The following is a 17,912-nucleotide window of genomic DNA, read 5'->3' on the forward strand; positions in this document are numbered from 1 at the left end:
AAGGATGGAAGGAGGGGACCAGCTTCTTTTAGAGAAGGACAAAAGGGTGATGGAGCAGCCATTGAATAAGCAGACAGTACAAAACCCTCTCCCATCTCCATGGAAGCCAGGGTCTGGCTTCATTGTCCAAGGGAATTAAGAAGGAACAACTCAGAGGCACTTTCAGGTCTTGGAGTGCACTTCCCATCACAGGCCCAAAATGTCAGGGCTGTGGGTAAAGGAACTTCATCTGCCAGTGTTGTTGCTCCCTAGGCAGCTCTCCCAAAGCCATTAAGGAAATGCCTTGATGTGGCCCCTGCTGTGCCCAGAAAAACTCTGAAGTTGTGACCTCTACCTGGAGTTTAAAGAATGTCCCCCAAAGCTGTGTGGCACCCTTGGAAAGAAGCTGTTGCGGGGCCCAAACCCCCATGTGGGCAGAGGTATGGAAGGCAGACTCCCTGAGTGTGCCCAGCCAGCCTGTGGTGGCCAGCCACCAACGTGTGTGGGCTCACAGGCTCGGGACTGTGGCTCCTGAGGGCCATGTGCCAGCTGTGATGAACAAGACCAGGGCATGGGCTGCTAGGTCTCAGATGTTAAACTGTTGCCCAGAAAGACTACAGAGGTGGAACTGGCTCTGGACAGCAGAGGCCTGTGGCTGAGCACTGTCCAACTGTAAGTTTGGAGGCTTGTTGGGGACTTTTCTCCCTTTCTGAATTCGAGGGTCTATCCTGTGTTCATGATGCCATTACACTTGTCAGGTTTGACCTTCCAGCCTCCCACCTGGAGAGCACATTGTCTGCTGATGAATCATGCCCAGAGTCTTGCTCATGCCTACCTAACAGGGCACGACTTTTACATAAGAGACTTTGGACTTTGCTCTGGAATTCATTGTTAAGACCTTTGAGGTTATTGAGATGGCATAGGTGTGTCCTGAGAGGGCAGAACCTAGAGGGGTGGCAACAAGTTTGTGTTTCGACCGTGGAGGTAGGTGGAGGTGCGTTTTCTCTCCATCCTCCGAGGTTTTGCTGGAACCAACTGACAACAGTGAATAAAGCAAAACAGACAGATACTTGCACAGGACCAAGCCTCCCTAGACAGCCATGCAGTCCAGGTGTAGGTACACAGGTTCCCCATTTTTCCCGAGGTGCTATGCAGGGCTGTTCTGCTTCCTGGTTTCACTGCATCAGCTTGAGGGTGTGGCATAGAACTGCCCTCTCCTGTTATGTTAATATCACCTATGGCCCAAGGGTGTAGCTCAGAGAGAACTCTTCTGTCATGGTAATTCCACCTGCAAGCAAGGTTCTCGCTGCAGGCAAGGTTCCTGGGTCAGCTTTTCTCTGAGCCTGAGCATGCCCATCTGGCTTCCTCTTTTTCCTGTTTAGCTGCTGTCCGACCTTGGGTGTGGCCCCCTGACTTTTCTCTTTTCTTGATCCTGATGGGGGGCTGGTGTCCTTTTGCCCCATAGTATATATATTCGACTTATGCTTAATAAAGCTGCCATTTGCCATTGCTCCTTGGCAGATGAGCCAGGTCTCTTTGTGTATGTGTCGTCTCTGTTCAAACCCCTAGGACAATTGTTCGTTCTCGTGGGCTCGAGTCAGGAATGCGCGCGCCTGTTTCGAGGTTTGGGTATCCATAGAAAAGTGCGCAGCTTACAGATGGCGTCCCTGGGTGGGCTTTGAATAAGGACTGAAGAACAGCGTTCTGCCGTCTGTGGATCTACCACGAGAAACCCAAAGAGGTAGGGGTTCCCCCACGATCCGGAATCTGGCCAGTGTTGTGATATGCAGTTGTACACGTGTGATAAGGGGGTATTGAATGAGTTTGATTTTTAGAAGTATGGGTACCGAAAGGTCTGATCCAGAGCTGAAGGCCAGTGGGCAAATCAGCTGCTAAAATTTCGTAAAGAGACTAGGTACCAGGATTAGATGACACTGCACAAGAGACCGTTTAGACTATTTTAAAACTCAGTCCCTGACTCTCACATGCAGGGAACTTTAATTTTGCCAAAGAGAACAGGCTGGACGCAGTTAGCTCCCGGCTAAAATCCGTTCCCAAGGTTACAGGACCCAGGACCCAGCTTAAGCAAGCACGCTAGCAATAGCCGATGGCCATGTAATTGCGGGCCTCGGGCTGAGAAAATATTCAAAGGTGTATCTAACAATTCTATTAAAAGTTTTTGAGTAACTAAAGGCAAAAGAGAAAAAGAGAGAGAGTTTTGACAAAATAAGAGAGCACAGCAGCCTTGAGCCCCAAGCCGTAGATGGAGCTGGGTATTACCCGCAGCTAATGAGCTACATGCTAGGCGGAATGTGATCCACCTGCGTGGAGATCGATAGACCTTACAGGGTCTATACACAGGACTCCGGCAGGCTGCGCAACTGCGGCTGGCAACTCTAGGAGTCCCAGGAAACTGGCGGCCAAGGCGCGGAACGTCGCGTTGCCAAAAGATGCCTACCACAAATGGATGGGTTAAGGACAGGTTTATGTCGGAGGCTGTATGTAACGTTATGTGAGCCAACAGAGCAAAGGCTGCGCACGCCCATGACTAGGCCGAGCCAGACACAAATGCCTTTAAGCTGACAGAGGCCACGAGCCTACAGTTTTCTGGCCGACAGTTGCTACCTTTGGGCTAGCTCAAAAAGCGCGCCATAGCTGGAGAGCTGCTTCAGCAGGTTGCCGCTTCAGCAGGTTGCCTGTATCCTAGATAACAAAGGACCTATAGCCTGGGGCAATGGCAGACAACATTAAGGCTGCTAGGTCAAGGATTTTCCATCTCAATAAAAAGCTAAGAAATGGGTTAAATCTAGTCGTCAAAGCCACGGGTCTCCATATTGCTTAATAAATTAAAGACTTATGTAGTCCAATAAGAAAAAATATACAGTAAAGAGAAATTCTAAGAGGAAGAAAACCTCTAACTGATTTACAATATGTTAAAAATGTAAACAGGCTAAAAGTTAAAGTTCTTTAAAAGGTAGTTGGGTGTGGTAATACACACCTTTAATCCCAATGCCTGGGAGGCAGAGACAGATCTCTGTGAGTTCTGGATGTTGTAACACACGCCTTTAATCCTAGCATTGGGAAAACAGAGACTGTGGGACTCTATGAGTTCACGGACAGCCTGGTCTACAGAGTTATTCCAGGACAAGATGTTTTAGGAGCTTATCTACAAAGAATCATAACTTCCCTCTGCTCCTGGAGTTGGATGAGGAAGTTTGAATGCAGGTGATTATTCCTTGATCCCTGCTGGGGTCAGATGAGAGTCCCTCCTTGGCTCCCCGTTTGATGCCATGATAAAAAGCTAGCCCCAGCAGAGCAATAAGCAAGCTGCTGTTTCTCCTCAACTTCATGCTCTATGGATTTTGTTCAACCTGGACACCCTCCGCCGAGACTCGTAGACGAGATCGGAAAGATGAGGATCATGGACTGGGTCATCCTGTTGTGTGCCCAGGATACATTATGGATTGAGATATAATTAAATAAGAGATAATTAAAAAATGGGGAATACCCCGGGTAAATCGGGGTTAAAGAGGTTGTTATAAGAAACAATTGTCTGATTTTAAATCTAATGTTTTCTGTATGGATTGATGACTGACAAAGATTTCCACATCTGTAGCCAGATATGTCGATCCTATTAATCATTTCTCAAAATGTTGGCGGGAGACAATATGCCCCCATAAGGACAACAATTTTAATAATTCTATCCAGTTATGTAAGTGCTCACGTACTGGATCAGATAATAATTTTCTGCCCCTGGAAAAGTTCCAGGCGGAGTTGATCCTAAAAGATATTTTGGGGCTGATGGTTCAGCCCAATTCAAGACCTGCTACAATTGTGCAGGCCAATAAATAATGTTTTGAGGTTGGCTAATTCAGGCCAATGTTCAGGCCAGTTGCAATGGCACAGGCCAATGAAATTTGCTCTTTGGAGCAGAGACCTGTAGGTCTCTAAGTTCAGACCAGCCAATGTCAATACTGGCTGAGCTGAGTTTTGTTCTGAGTATTTGTTACTTCCAATATGTAACATGGTCTAGTTCATAAATTAATTTGGGGTAGAGGAGCGGTTTATGTGTTTCCACAGGATGCAAAGCAATCCATTTGGGTCCCTGAACGTCTGGTGCGGACCATGGATTCCTCTATTCAGAGACCTGAGGACAAGGCGAGATCAAGAGACCCCGCGGGCGCGGCAGAGGCGGCAAAAAAGATGACAGATTCCTGAGAGATGATCCAGCGCCTGCCTTTGCCCCTTTCCCAGCTTCTTTTCTTTGCTCTGCCTTGATCTGCCTGTTTAGCCAAGGCTGTTCTACCCCCTGAGGGGAAGTAGCTACTTCCCCTACCCTAGATTGCAGCATTGAATACTCACAGCGGGAACCTTGCAGGTCAGACAAAAATACCATGGACTTTCAAATTAATTTAAATTCTCGATTGGATGCTTTTGTTGAATCTTTACAAACTGGGTGTGGATTTTGACCTCTGCTGGTCGCTGGTTAAGATTTTGCTGCTTTTCTCAGACCCCGGAATACAATATTGCTAATTGGCTTTAATTTAGTATGGTTAGTCATTCCAGGGGTCCCATTTGCCGGTGCCGTAGCCTTACTCAAAAGGGCTCTATTCAGAGCAAAACGTTTCAGACACTGTGCAAGCACAGTCTCTTCCAGGATTACTCATATGTATGCTAAAACATTTTCACCTGGCCAATGGCTTTAGGTCCGCCACGGCCTGGCCCTAGTAGGCATTCGTCTCGGAGCATCTTTCAGCATAAATATGGCTGGATTCAATGTATGACTAATAAACAATGACGGGTTTATTGCACGGGGGGGGGCGGTCTCGCCTAAGACAAGGGATGCGTTTGGACCTAAACACATTCCCGTAGACGGGTTTAGGGACCTAACCCAACGACCGACATGCCTAAGACAGCTGCTAGTCATCATATTTTATATATATTTAAAGGGAGACTTGTAGGTACACAGGTTCCCCATTTTTCCCGAGGTGCTATGCAGGGCTGTTCTGCTTCCTGGTTTCACTGCATCAGCTTGAGGGTGTGGCATAGAACTGCCCTCTCCTGTTATGTTAATATCACCTATGGCCCAAGGGTGTAGCTCAGAGAGAACTCTTCTGTCATGGTAATTCCACCTGCAAGCAAGGTTCTCGCTGCAGGCAAGGTTCCTGGGTCAGCTTTTCTCTGAGCCTGAGCACGCCCACCTGGCTTCCTCTTTTCTCTGTTCAGCTGCTGTCCGACCTTGGGTGCGGCCCCCTGACTTTTCTCTTTCCTTGATCCTGATGGGGGGCTGGTGTCCTTTTGCCCCACAGTATATATATCCGACTTATGCTTAATAAAGCTGCCATTTGCCACTGCTCCTTGGCAGATGAGCCAGGTCTCTTTGTGTATGTGTCGTCTCTGTTCAAACCCCTAGGACAATTGTTCGTTCTCGTGGGCTCGAGTCAGGAATGCGCGCGCCTGTTTCGAGGTTTGGGTATCCACAGAAAAGTGCGGAAGCTTACATCCAGGCTTTGATAACTGCAGTCACAGGGAAGAGATCAGGTGTCTGGAACAGAGAGGCTGGAATTGGAGATCCTGGGGCAGCAGTGAGGCACTGCTGGAAGGGTGGGGTGAGCTGCAAGGTGACCAAGGCTTTTTGTATAGACAATCAGGCTCCAGTAATCTCAGCTGTGTCCACAGACGAGCTGAGGGAGCAGCTGCGGATGGGTATGCGTTCTCCCTGGTAACTCTGTCCATAAAGTAAGATCCTTCCCCACCCCCACCCCCACCCTCTGCCAGGGTTTCTCTGTGTAACACTCCTGGCTGCTGGTTGTCCCGGAACTCACTTTGTAGACCAGACTGGCCTCGAACTCACTGAGATCTGCCTGCCTCTCCCTTCTGAGTGATGGGAATAAAGGTGTGCAGGTGTGCACCACAACTGCTTGGTGTAAGATTTTTTTCTTTTTCTTCTTCTTCTTCCTCTCCTCTTCTTCTCCTTCCTCCTTCTCCTCTTCTTCTTCCCCCTCCTCTTCCTCCTTCGCCTTCTCCTCCTCTTCCTCTTCTTCGTTTTGGTTTTGGGAGACAGAGTTTCTCTGCTTATCCCTGGCTGTCCAAGAACTTGCTCTGTAAACCAGGCTGGCCTCGAATTTAAGAGATTCCTCCTCCTCTGCTTCCTGAGTGCTGGGATTAAAGGCATGCAACACCAATGCCCTATGACCTATTTGCTTTTTGTAAGCATAGAAAAATACTCAAGAAACTAATGATAGTGGTGAAGCTTTCTGTGTGTGTATGTCTATGTGCGTGGCTAGTATGTCTCTGTGTGTGTGCATGTGAGACCTGGCAATAGGAACAGGTTGAATAGAAATATAGAGTGGGTAGACTAGGTGGGTGTGATGATTACAACAAGCAGGTGGCTAGCCTGGGCTATGGGAAACTTTGCTTATTAAAACAAGCAAAGGCTGGGCATGGTGTCCCATACCTATGATTCCAGCACTCAGGAAGCAAAGGCAGGGTGGATCTTTGTGCTCAAGGCTAAAATGATCTACAGGGCAAAGTTCCAGGACAGTCAGGGCTACACAGTAACACAGAGTAACCCTGTCTCAAAACAACAAACAAACAAAAACAAAAAAGCAAAAGTAAAGGATGAAAGTTAAAATATAATGTATTTTTGAGAATTTCACTCTTGTGCTCAGAGTATTTCTTTTGGGGGGGAATAATTTTTTATTTTATTTTATTGAGCTATACATTTTTTTCTCTGCTCCCCTCCCTGCCTTTCCCCTTCCCTTCAATCCTCTCCCATGGTCCCCATGCTCCCAATTTACTTAGGAGATTTTTGTTTTTTTCTATTTCCCATGTAGATTAGATCCACATATGTCTCTCTTAGGGTCCTCATTGTTGTCTAGGTTCTCTGGGATTGTGATTTGTAAGCTAATTTTTTTTGATTTATGTTTAAAAACTACTTATGAATGAGTACATATGACAATTGTTTTTCTGGGTCTGGGTTACCTCACTCAATATGATGTTTTCTAGCTCCATCCATTTGTCTGCAAATTTCAAGATGTCATTATTTTTTTCTGCTGCATAGTACTCCATTGTGTAAATGCACCACATTTTCCTTATCCATTCTTCGGTTGAGGGGCATTTAGGTTGTTTCCGGGTTCTGGCTATGACAAACAATGCTGCTATGAACATAGTTGAGCACATGTCTTTGTGGCTCGATTGGTTTTCAATTGCATTCCCTCCCTGGCCACTCCCTCCAGCTTTTTCTCTCCACTTCCTTTTAATTTTATTTATTTATTTTTTTGTGGGGGCCCATGCAGGAACCACCACACCCACAAGTCCTGGATAGTTTGTCTTCTATAAAAGAAGTTTCTATCCATGCAGGAAGCTGTTCACTCTACTAGCCAGGGTTCAGCCCTTGCTGACTGTCCCTTCGTCTCTGGTCACTTCCCTCATATATAACTCCCATGTGTATGCTGGATCATGTGTCCGTGAGCTGCCATTTGCCTCTGCTGATTTACCTTTGACCACTCTAGTTTTTAGGGCTTCAGCTAAAGAACACAGGATGGGTAGAGGAGACATCAGAGACATCTCCACCCCAACCCCCACTCCCCATCTCTCACACCCCCATTCCCCCCACCCTCTCCCTACACACACACACACCCGCGTTGACTAATCAGGGCTGGGCTCTGGGACTGTGAAGTGAAGTTCCTAGAAAGGAAGCCACGGCCCCCGCCTGCATTAAAGACGGAACGTCTGGTTTCTCTGATTAGCTTGCCTTAGATTGAAAGAGTCACAATGTAACCAGTCTGTAGTCAAATTATCTTTAGTGCCTTCAGTAGGCATTCACTACCCACCCGTGTCTGATCTTACCTCCTTGTGACTATCACATGAAACTTGTGAGAATGTAGTAACAGACCACTAGCTTTCATTGGCTCACAGCCAAGAACATGTCATGAGATAGCATCTGACGGAGACTTTTGCGTAGAGCCTATAGCCTGTCTACCTTGATTTATGACTTTTTCCTGTGACTATAAAACTCAATGGAACTGTTTCAGTCACACTGCATGGCTCAAGTGGTTGACTTGAAACCTTGCTGGCTGGATCATGGTAATCAAAGGGACCCAATGTCCCCGTTCCAGGGTCATGGTCACTCATCCCTCTTTGAGGTGAGCATTGTGTTTTTGTGTTGACAGGGATGTTAAGACCCCAACTCCCTTGAGTGTGGCAGTACATGCCTTTAATCCCAGCACTAGGGAAGTAAAAGCAGGCAGATCTATATCGAGTTTAGCTTCACCTGGTCTATGGAGTGAGATCCAGGCCAGTGAGGTCTAAATAGAGAAACCCCGTCTCAAACAAAACAAAAATATCCTGAACGCAGGACCGGAAAGGCTGTTTAGTGGGTTAAGATGCTTGCTGCCAGGCCTGATAACTTGAGTTCAATCCTGATTTAAAAACTGGGACCCACACGATGGAGGGAGAGAACAGACACCTACAAGTCCTCTGACCTCCAGAAGGGTGATGAGGTATACACCATCTTCCTCCTATCCATCAAACAAACGAGCAAACAAATGTAGAAAAGGAGAAAGGAAGACCCTAGATATTTCCCCATCTCCATCTTTACATCATGTCTGGGGCTTAGTGACAACTGTGGCTTCTTCTCTTGCCCCCAGTTCTGTGGTGTGGCTAGTTCACACACCAGTCTCTCCCCAGAGACTCCTGGGGTGGTTGCAGTTGTGGAGGGAAGCTGACACAGCTGTTGTCCCTTCCTGAGCCAGTGACACTGTTTCCATGGCACCTGTCACAGCACAATGCCTGTGACTTCTACTTGTGGCCTTTCCTCAAACCAGATGGTGACATCTGAGTTCTGTCTCTTGAGAGTCAGGGCAAGCATAGCAAAGCCCTGCCCCAGAGTGGACCAGCAGAGCTGCAGCAGCAGGCAGCTTGCAGGAGTCTTCCCATAGGAGTTTCCAGAAAGTCCCCAACTTGGAGCCATTTCAGGATCTGCCCAGGGTCCTCGAATGGCTTTCAAGCCCCTTCCATATCCTATAAAGCATAAGAAAATTGCTTCTTTCCACGGCCCCCTTGATACATAGAACCGTTTGAGGTCTGAGGTCAGAGGTAAGTGGCTAGTTGATCTGATACATTTTCCCCCTAGACATTTTAACTGGTCATTGGCTAATTTCAATTTTGTGTTTTCTCCTTTGGAATCAATATTGAGTGGATACAGAGTAAGGGAACACTCCTCCATTGCTGGTGGGAGTGCAAACTTGTACATCCAGTTTGGAAATCGGTATGGTGGTTTCTCAGAAAACTGGGAATCAATCTACCTCAAGACCCAGCAATAGCATTCTTGGGCATATACCTAAAGGATGCACAGTCCTACCAGGATGATATTTGCTCAGCTGTGTTCATAACAGCAGCATTTGTAACAACTGGAAACAACTAGATGCCCCTCTCAGAAGAATGGATATAGAAAATGTGGTACATTTACACAATGGAGTACTCTCAGTGGTAAAAAGCAATAACATTTTGAAATTTGCAGGCAAATGAATGGAACTAGAAAAAAAAAAAAACATCCTGAGTGAGGTAACCCAGACCCAGAAAGACGAACACAGTATGCACTCACTCATAAGTGGATATTAGATGTAAAGCAAAGGATAACCAGCTTATAATCCACAACCCCAGAGAAGCTAGGTAACAAGGAGAACCCTAAGAGAAACATGGATCCTCCTGAGAAGGGGAAATAGACAAGAACTCCTAAGAGAATTGGGAGCATGGGTGGGGGTGGGGGTATGGGATAGGGGAAGGGAGGGCAGAAGGGAAGGGGAAGGGGAGAAAGGAAGTTGGAAGGAGAATGTGAGGGAATGAGATGGCCAAGATGGGGGAAGAACAGAGAGGAAGAGCAAGGAAAGAGATTTCTTGATTGAGGGAACCATTATGGGTCTAGCAAGAAACCTGCCACTAAGGAAATTCCCGGAAATCCACAAGGATGACCCCAGCTAAGATGCTAAGCAATAGCGGAGAAGGTGCCTTCCCCTGCAATCAGATGGATGATGGCTTTAATTGTCATCATAGAAACTTCATCCAGCATCAGATGGAAGCAGAGGCAGAGTTTATTTGTTTTAACTTGTGTGTGTCTGTGTGTAGGGTATGCGGTGTGGACATGCCACAGCATGTGTATAGAGGTCAGAGGACAACTTTAAGAAGTTGGTTTTTGGGGCTGGAGACATGGCTCAACGGTTAAGAGCTGCTTTCCTAAAGGACCCAGGTTCAATTCCAGCGCTCACACGGTAGCTCACAGCTGTCTGTAACTCAAATTCCAACACCTTCACATAGACATATATGCAGGCCAAGTACCAACACACATAACATTAAATAAATAAATAAATATTACTTAAAGAAAAAAGAAGTTGGTGTTCTTCTTCCATCGTGAGGGGCTTGGGAATCGCTCAGGTAGTAAGGTCCGCCAGCAAACACCTTCACCTGATGAACCACCTTACTGGGCCCTTTAAACTACATTTTGCCTAGTGAATCTATTGGTAAAACTGTCTGACCACTAGCTTTCCTTCATTGGGCAAGATCTGCCCAACTGGCCATAACCCACAAAGCCCCTAGTGCTAACCTAGTTCCTTTCTGGGCAGCTGCAGGAGCCTTCAGGAGCCATCTTTGGGTGGCACTAAGGGATAATTTGCAGGGATTCCTTTTCCACTTGGCAGAATCAAGGAATGCTTGCTGGATCGCTTCGTCTGTGTAGCATGCTGGAATGTGGGCTGAGCTCCTGCCTGCAGTTCAAACACTGGGATATTTGAAGCGTCATAGTCGCCGTTCTATTGCTGTGAAGAGACACCATGACCGAGGCAGCTCCTATCAAAGAAGGCATTTCCTTAGGGGCTTGCTTCCATTTTCAGAAGTTGGTTCATTGCCAGGGAGCATGGCAGCATGCAGGCAGACATAGTGCTGGAGAAGGAGCTGAGAGTTCAATATCCAGACTGGCAGGTAATGGGAAGAGAGAGACTCGGGCCTAGTTTGGGCTTTTGATTTAACACAGCACAGTTGTCTAGAGTAAACAGTCTTATGAAATAAGACTCCTTCCGAGTACAGGAAGCAGAGACTGTAAATAAAGTTGCATTGGCGCACACTCGTGCACGTGTGTTACGTGTGCTCCGTGGCAGTTTTAGCTGAACTCAGCTGGTTGTGACAGAGATTATATGGCTCATAAAACCAAGGCGTTTATTCTCTGCTCTACAAAGCTTGTCCCACATGCTCTGGTGTGTGTCGGGTGGGCAGGGGATATCACCTGAAAATGGAGTTCTAATGTTTGGGTTTTTGGGGGGGTTGTTGTTGTTAATTTGTGTTAGCAGAGCAGACTCTGTTGAACTCATGGACCATTTACTCATTCTTTCAGCCAGTATTTACCAGTCACTTAGGATGTGCCAAGTTCTTGCTTACGGCACAAGGATGAAAGGGACACATGGAGCAGGGCCACAGAGTCCTCTTGTTCGTGAGAAATCGGCCGTGTGTGCTCATGCAGGTTCCATAGCCCTTCTGCATGTTGGTTCCTCCTGTGTAAATGAGGGTGGTCAAGAGTGTTTCCTTCGCGCTAGTGCGGGCTAGGACACCCATTATTCATCAGGGTCGTTTACACTTGTCATTTTTCTTTCTTTCTTTTTTTTTTTTTAATTTTAAAGTTAAGGTTTATCCATGTAGCCCTGACTGTCCTGGCCTGGATGCTCCTATCTCTTCTTCCCAAGTACTGGGATTAAAGGCCTGTTCTACCATGCCCTGCTTATTTTTTTGTGTTTTGAGATAGGGTTAAACATTGTCCTTCCTGGTATTGAATTCATCATATAGCTGAGGATGACCTTGAACTTCTGATCCTTTCTTTCTTCCTTCCTTCCTTCCTTTCTTTCTTTATTTCTTTCTAATGGTTTTTCTTTTTTGGTTTTTTGAGACAAGGTTTCTTTGTAGCTTTGGTACCTGTCCTGGAACTAGCTCTTGTAGACCAGGCTGGCCTAGAACTCACAGAGCTCCACCTGCCTCTGCCTCCCGAGTGCTGGGATTAAAGGCGTGCGCCACCACTGCCCAGCTCTGATCCTTTTTCTTCATCCACCTTTCTAATACTGGGATTATAGTGTATATCACCACAACCCACTGTGAGTTCTAATGTATGTGCTTAGATATTACTGCCTCAGAGAGGAAATCCTATCCACGTGGCACTCCGAGGTGCCTGTGATTACCCTACCTAGGGGTTTTGTTAGTTTTTTAAGTGTTCGAAGTGCTCTGTCGGGTAGTAACTCTTCAATAAGCTACATCCCAGCCCCTACACATGGGAATTTGCTCAGAGCTTCATTCGGTTGTTGAAAGCCACTCCACTAACATTAGCCAAAAAGGGGTTTAATAGTGGAACACAGATACTTACAGAGCCATCAGGAAGATAGGAAGTGGGTCATGGCCAAACTCCCATTGCCTCTGCTATCACCGCAGGCAGAGGCCCTGTCATCCAACACCCTCCAAACCAGGGACAAGAGAGTGGATAACCTGACTTGTGCCTCTCCCCATCTACCAGGATTGGCTCTTCAGCTGCTACCCAGAAGAAGAGGCTTCTGAAGATCTCACTGACAGGACCTCATTTGCATGGCAGCCTGTACTCAGGTGCTTAGGCAAGAGGATTGCTGAGTTCATGACCAACCTGAGCAACATAGTGAGTTCCAAGAAAGCCTGGGCCACGGAGTGAGGTCCTGTATCATAAATCCAGAATAACAAAAGGATTCCATTCATGTTCCAGTTGCAGGGGAGTCGGGTACAGTCTCTTCTAGTGGAGGTAAAAGTATGGAGCTTGAGAGCATCCATTCGAGAATTCCTGGGCCCACAGGATGACTGAGGGGATAAAGGCACCTGATGCCAAGGCTGAGGACTTTGAGTTTGATCTCCCAAACCTACATGGTAGAAAAGAACCAGTTCCACATGTTCTTTGGCACACACACACACAGAGTAATAAAGTGTTACAAAATAAATAGAATACAGCACTTCAGTTCTGGGACATTGCTGGTGGGAAAGGTATTTGAGTTGGGTCTTAGTGGATACGGGGAAAGAGAACACGGTGCTTCCGAGCACCACAAGAGAAATATTAGGTAGGCGGTGATGACGTGTACATTTAATCACAGCACTTCGGAGGCAGAGGCAGGTGGATCTCTGTGAGTTCGAGGCCAGCCTGGTCTACAGAGCTAGATCTAGGACATCCAGGATTGTTTCATAGAGAAACCCTGTCTAGAAAAACAAAACAAAACAAAAAACAACCAACCAAACAAACAGGAATATTAAAGGGGGGTGAAGGCCCGGCTTCCAGCTGTCTGCTGTCACGCCCTGTTCCTTCCACCAGATAACTATTTGTTTCTCTTTGGAGAGCCACCCTTCCTATTTATCAGTCATGTGCTTCCTGTGAAGTTGACAGGACCCTCCAGCCTGGGCACCTGACAAGGTCTAACCAGTTAGCCCGCACAGCTGCTCCGTCAGTCAGTGACTGGTCCGGGAAGAGATGTGTGACGCTTCAAAGAAACAGCTCTGACTTTGGGAGGTGGGTCAGCAGTTAGGAACTCAGGCTGCCCTTCCAGAAGACCCAGGTTCAGTTCTCAGCACCCACGTGGTGGCTCACAGCTGCCTGTAACTCTGGTTCCCAGAGGATTTGACGCTCTCTCCTGATCTCCATGGACACTGCACACACGTGCTATACAGACATTCACGTAGGCAAAACACCCATATACAAAAAATAAAAAAATTTAAATGTTAGAAAAGTTACATTCCAAACTGGACCCTCTGAATGTGGCTGTCAATGAAGGATGACTGAGAAGCCAAGGACAATGGCACTGGGTTTTGATTCTACTACATGGACTGACTTTGTGGGAGCCTGGTTTGTTTGGATGCTCACCTTTATATACCTGGATGGAGCAGGGAGGACCTTGGACTTCCCACGGGGCAGGGAACCCTGACTGCTCTTAGGACTAGAGAGGGAGGGGGAGGCGGGGAGGAGGTGGAAATTTTTAATAAATAAATTTAAAAAAAAAGAAAAGTTACATTCATTTTTATTGTGTGTCATGTACCATGACAAGATGATGCAGATCTATGGACAACTTGCAGGAGTCAATTCTATCCACCCACCACGTAGGACCTTAGTGTCCTTACCAGCTGAACTAAGTCTTTGACCTAAAGATCACAAGTTCAAGGTCACCCTTTATTACAAAGAGAGTTTCAGGCCAGCTGAGGTTAGGAGACCATTTCAACAGTGCTTCCCCTACACCCTAAACAAAATAAGAGGGTTTTGTTGTTATTGATATTTTTGTATTTGTGTGTGAACAAATGGCATGTATATGCATGCATGCATGTATGTGCATGTGTGGATCCATGCATAAATGTGGGTATGTGCATATATGTGTGTGTTCATTCCTGTATATATGCAGGTGGGTGTCTGTGTGTTCATGCATGTATGTATGTGTGTGTCTGTGTGTTCATTCCTCTGTGTGTGTGTGTGTGTGTGTGTGTGTGTGTGTGTGTGTGTGTGTGTGTGTATGCGCTAAGCACACTGAGCTAGCTGGCCTGTGAGTTTCTGAGGATTCTTTTGTCTTCACCTCCCATCTTCCCACAGGAGCACCCGCACTATAGACAGACTCTTGGGCTATGCATCCAACTTTTATGTGGGTTCTGGGGATTCAGCAGGTCCTCATGCTTGTACTGAAGCCCTGGTACCCATGTACTGCCCTTCCTAACCTTGGGGTTCATATTTGAAACAGGGTCTTGTTAGGTAGTCCTGGCTGGTCTTGAACTCGTGGTAATCCCTTTGCCTCTGGACTGCCTGTAACTCCAGTTCCAGAAGGATCTGATTTCCTCTTCTGGCCTCAGCAGGCACCTGCACCCATGAACACTGACCTCACATACACATAATTAGAATTAAATGAATCTTAAAAAAAAATGAATGAAGAAGCAGGCTGCAGTGTACCATAACCCTGATCAGTTAGGAGAGTCCAGGCTGTGCTGAGGTGAACAATTGCCTCTGAACTGGCCTCCATGTCTGAAGTGTTGGGGTTACAAGCTGGTGCCACTCTGAGGCTTTACCAGCTCTCAAAGTGGCTGGCCTAAATGCTAACCTCCCTTTTCACTTAAAGTTTCGTTTCAGTTGAAAGAGGATGATTAACCACATGGAACCTCCCAGCCACCTAAACTCAGCTTACATAAGCTTCTGGCTGGAGAAACACTCAGTGGTTCCAGGCCCAACGGATCCTGGGAGGCATTGGTTTTCTCTACCTTCAGGAGTTTGAATTGAGACAGTCTTGCCCTGCCCAGAGATGCTATCTCACCTCTAAGTGTTTATGCCTTGTGCAATGACCTCCTCAGGGTAGGCATCTGGAACCTTCAGGAGAGTGAGGGAAGAACAGGGCACCTTGCTAGTTGGGAATTTTTTCTTTGACGCAGGGTCTCATGTAGCCCATGCTGTCCTTGGATTAATTATGTTAAGAATAGGAATGGTTCCAATTGCCTAAGTATACAGGCTGGACACTTTACAGAGATCCCGTCCTGAATACTCACAGTGGAACATCAACTTGGAGGAATGGGGGAGCCTCTGCTTTACAGATAGAGAAACAGAGGTCAGAGACCAACCAAGCAACTTGTCAGTATGAAGAAGTAAAAGGAAGAGGCCGGATTAGATTTTTTTTTTTAATTTTTTGTTTTGTTTTTGAGACAGGGGTTCTCTATGTAACAACCCTGACTATTCTGGAACTCATTTTGTAGACCAGGCTGGCCTTAAATTCACAGAGATATGCCTGCTTCTGCCTCCCAAGTGCTGGGATTAAAGGTGTGCAACACCATCGCCCAGGCTTGGATTAGATGTTTTTAGGATCCTGCTGAGTCATGGCTATGGCCTTGATCAGGACCAGACGCTTCATCCAGAAAAACTCCATCTCATCCCTTTCAAACCTACTTTGATCTTCTATGTGTATTTTATTTGAAACACTTTATTTATTGTGTGTACATATGAGTACTGGTGTTCAAGTGTGGAGGTCAGCCCAAGGTGTCACGACGACTGGTTCCCTCTCACTGAGGGTTCTGAGACTTTCTGCCTGAGCAGGTGGAGCCTGCTCTGGGACTTCAAGAACTCCGATCTTAGCAGGTGCTCTGCACACACCTGCTGCTTTTATAGGTCTCAGGCTCTAAGCTAGGTACACAGACACAGCAGAATGTGAAAGAGAATCTCTGTCCTTGTGGAGCTCTGATCGGAGAAACTAAAAGGAACACACAAATGCAGGCATGGCTTTGGCTTTAGAGATGATGGGAAAGTCAGGGCTCAGAGGAACACTTGACAGCGCAGAATGAGAAGTAGGGGTTAGTGGTCAAGGGCCTGCCGCGGTGACGGGCCACTTTTGATCAGAGCCCTTCCTGCACGACTTGGATGGCTCGCTTCTCTTTGCAGAAACTTCCGTTTTCTCATCTGTGCAATAGGGACAAAGACAGCTACCTCAGGACTTAGGCTCTCAGTGTCTTTGCACAGACAGTCACCACCATTGTTCTGTCCTGTAGGAAGTGACCTTGTTTGGCTCTTTCCTTCCTTCTGGGCATTTTATCCACACTGTCCTTAGATTCATTCTGCCAGCAGATCAAGCCTCTTCTTCCCTCAGGGCTTTTTACAACTGTTCTTGCTGGTGGGGCTTCTCTTACACCAGGTTATTCTCCAGCTACAGTTCTCTTTCCTGTGTTTACGCTACCTACGGGAGCCTTTTTGCAGACCGCATCCACATCCAAAACATTCTCATGTTCAGTTGTCTTCATATCTCCTACCCTCACCTGTTATTATGGTTTCTTTCTCTACATGAATGCAGGTTCCTAGAAGACAGATTTTTTTTTTTAAATTTTTTTTTTTTTTTTTGCCCCGTGGTGCATCCCCAGTCCCGGGATCCGTAACTGGCACTTTATCATAAATGGTGACAGGGATGAATGGATGAATGAGGGCGAACACCAGAGCCCCGGCCTCTGCATCCTTGCTCTCCCGCCGCGGCGGGCTACCTGGTTATTCAGTGTCCGTCCACCACCCCTTGGCCCCCGCGCTGGGTTCTTGCATCCAGAACCAACTCGTACTAGCGAGATGCTTCCTGCTAGCATGGGCGGCGGCCGCGCGAGGGTCCCGCGGCTAGAGGGCAAGCGCGCGGTCCCCCGCCCGCCCCGCCCCCACATTCAGGGCCCGCCCCACAATGCGCTCCCCAGCCTGTCGGCCCCGCCTTGCCCCGCCCCCGGCCTCAGGCCACACCCTTCTCTCCTCCCCGTCAGGACTCAGTCCCAGGCTCCGCCGAAATGCTTCTTAGGCTCGCGGCTACGCCCTTATTCCTCAGACCCCGCCCTTATCCCCCCAATCAGACCTCAGGCCGGGTCCCTGCCGGTGTGCTCCTCGGGCTCGCGGCGGCGCCCTTAGCATCAGGCCCCGCCCCCGTTCCGCCCCCACCTTAGGCCCCGCCCTTCTCCGGTTCCCGTCAGACCAGCCTCAGGCCGGGTTCCCCCATCTGCTCCTCAGGCTGCGGGCCTTGCCCCCGCCCACCCCCGGCCTTAAACCCCGCCCCTCCTATCAGGCCCCGCCCCTCCTGCCCCGCCCCCGCTGCTGCGCTCCTCTGGCCGCCGGCCCCCCTCCCGCCTCATGTGGCCCGGCCCGCGGCGGCCGGCGGCTGAAAGCGGCGAGGCGGCGGCGCGCGAAGCCCGGAAGGCGGCGGCCGAGGCCCAGGCGGCGAACCGGAGCGGCGGGAGCGGGGCCCGGGCCGGCCCTCGAGCGGCCGCCGGCTCAGCATGCGCGCCCGCCGGGGGCTGCTGCGGCTGCCGCGCCGCTCGCTGCTCGCCGCGCTCTTCTTCTTCTCGCTGTCGTCTTCGCTGCTCTACTTCGTCTATGTGGCGCCCGGCATAGGTAGGAAGGAGACCCCGCG

General features: G+C 48.1%; 1 protein-coding gene and 1 long non-coding RNA gene across 2 annotated transcripts in view; one reads left to right on the plus strand and one right to left on the minus strand.

Annotated features, from left to right (window-relative positions):
* Positions 1-14,021: 14,021 nt before the first annotated feature.
* LOC148120569 (uncharacterized) lies at positions 14,022-17,423 on the minus strand. Its single transcript, XR_015739012.1, has 2 exons — positions 17,361-17,423; positions 14,022-16,830 (listed from the first exon to the last, which is right to left on the minus strand). It is a non-coding gene; the product is annotated as an uncharacterized LOC148120569 (long non-coding RNA).
* A 295-nt stretch (positions 17,424-17,718) lies between these two features.
* The window catches only part of B4galt5 (beta-1,4-galactosyltransferase 5), a 56,565-nt gene continuing 56,371 nt past the window's right edge, over positions 17,719-17,912 (plus strand). Inside the window, exon 1 of the mRNA XM_085696996.2 lies at positions 17,719-17,893. Coding sequence (XP_085553122.1) covers positions 17,779-17,893 — 115 coding nt within the window. The 5' untranslated portion in view covers positions 17,719-17,778. The remainder of the gene's footprint in view (positions 17,894-17,912) is intronic.

This window comes from Myodes glareolus, chromosome 10, assembly GCF_982192425.1.
Source record: "Myodes glareolus chromosome 10, mMyoGla1.1, whole genome shotgun sequence".
Classification (NCBI taxonomy): domain Eukaryota; kingdom Metazoa; phylum Chordata; class Mammalia; order Rodentia; family Cricetidae; genus Myodes; species Myodes glareolus.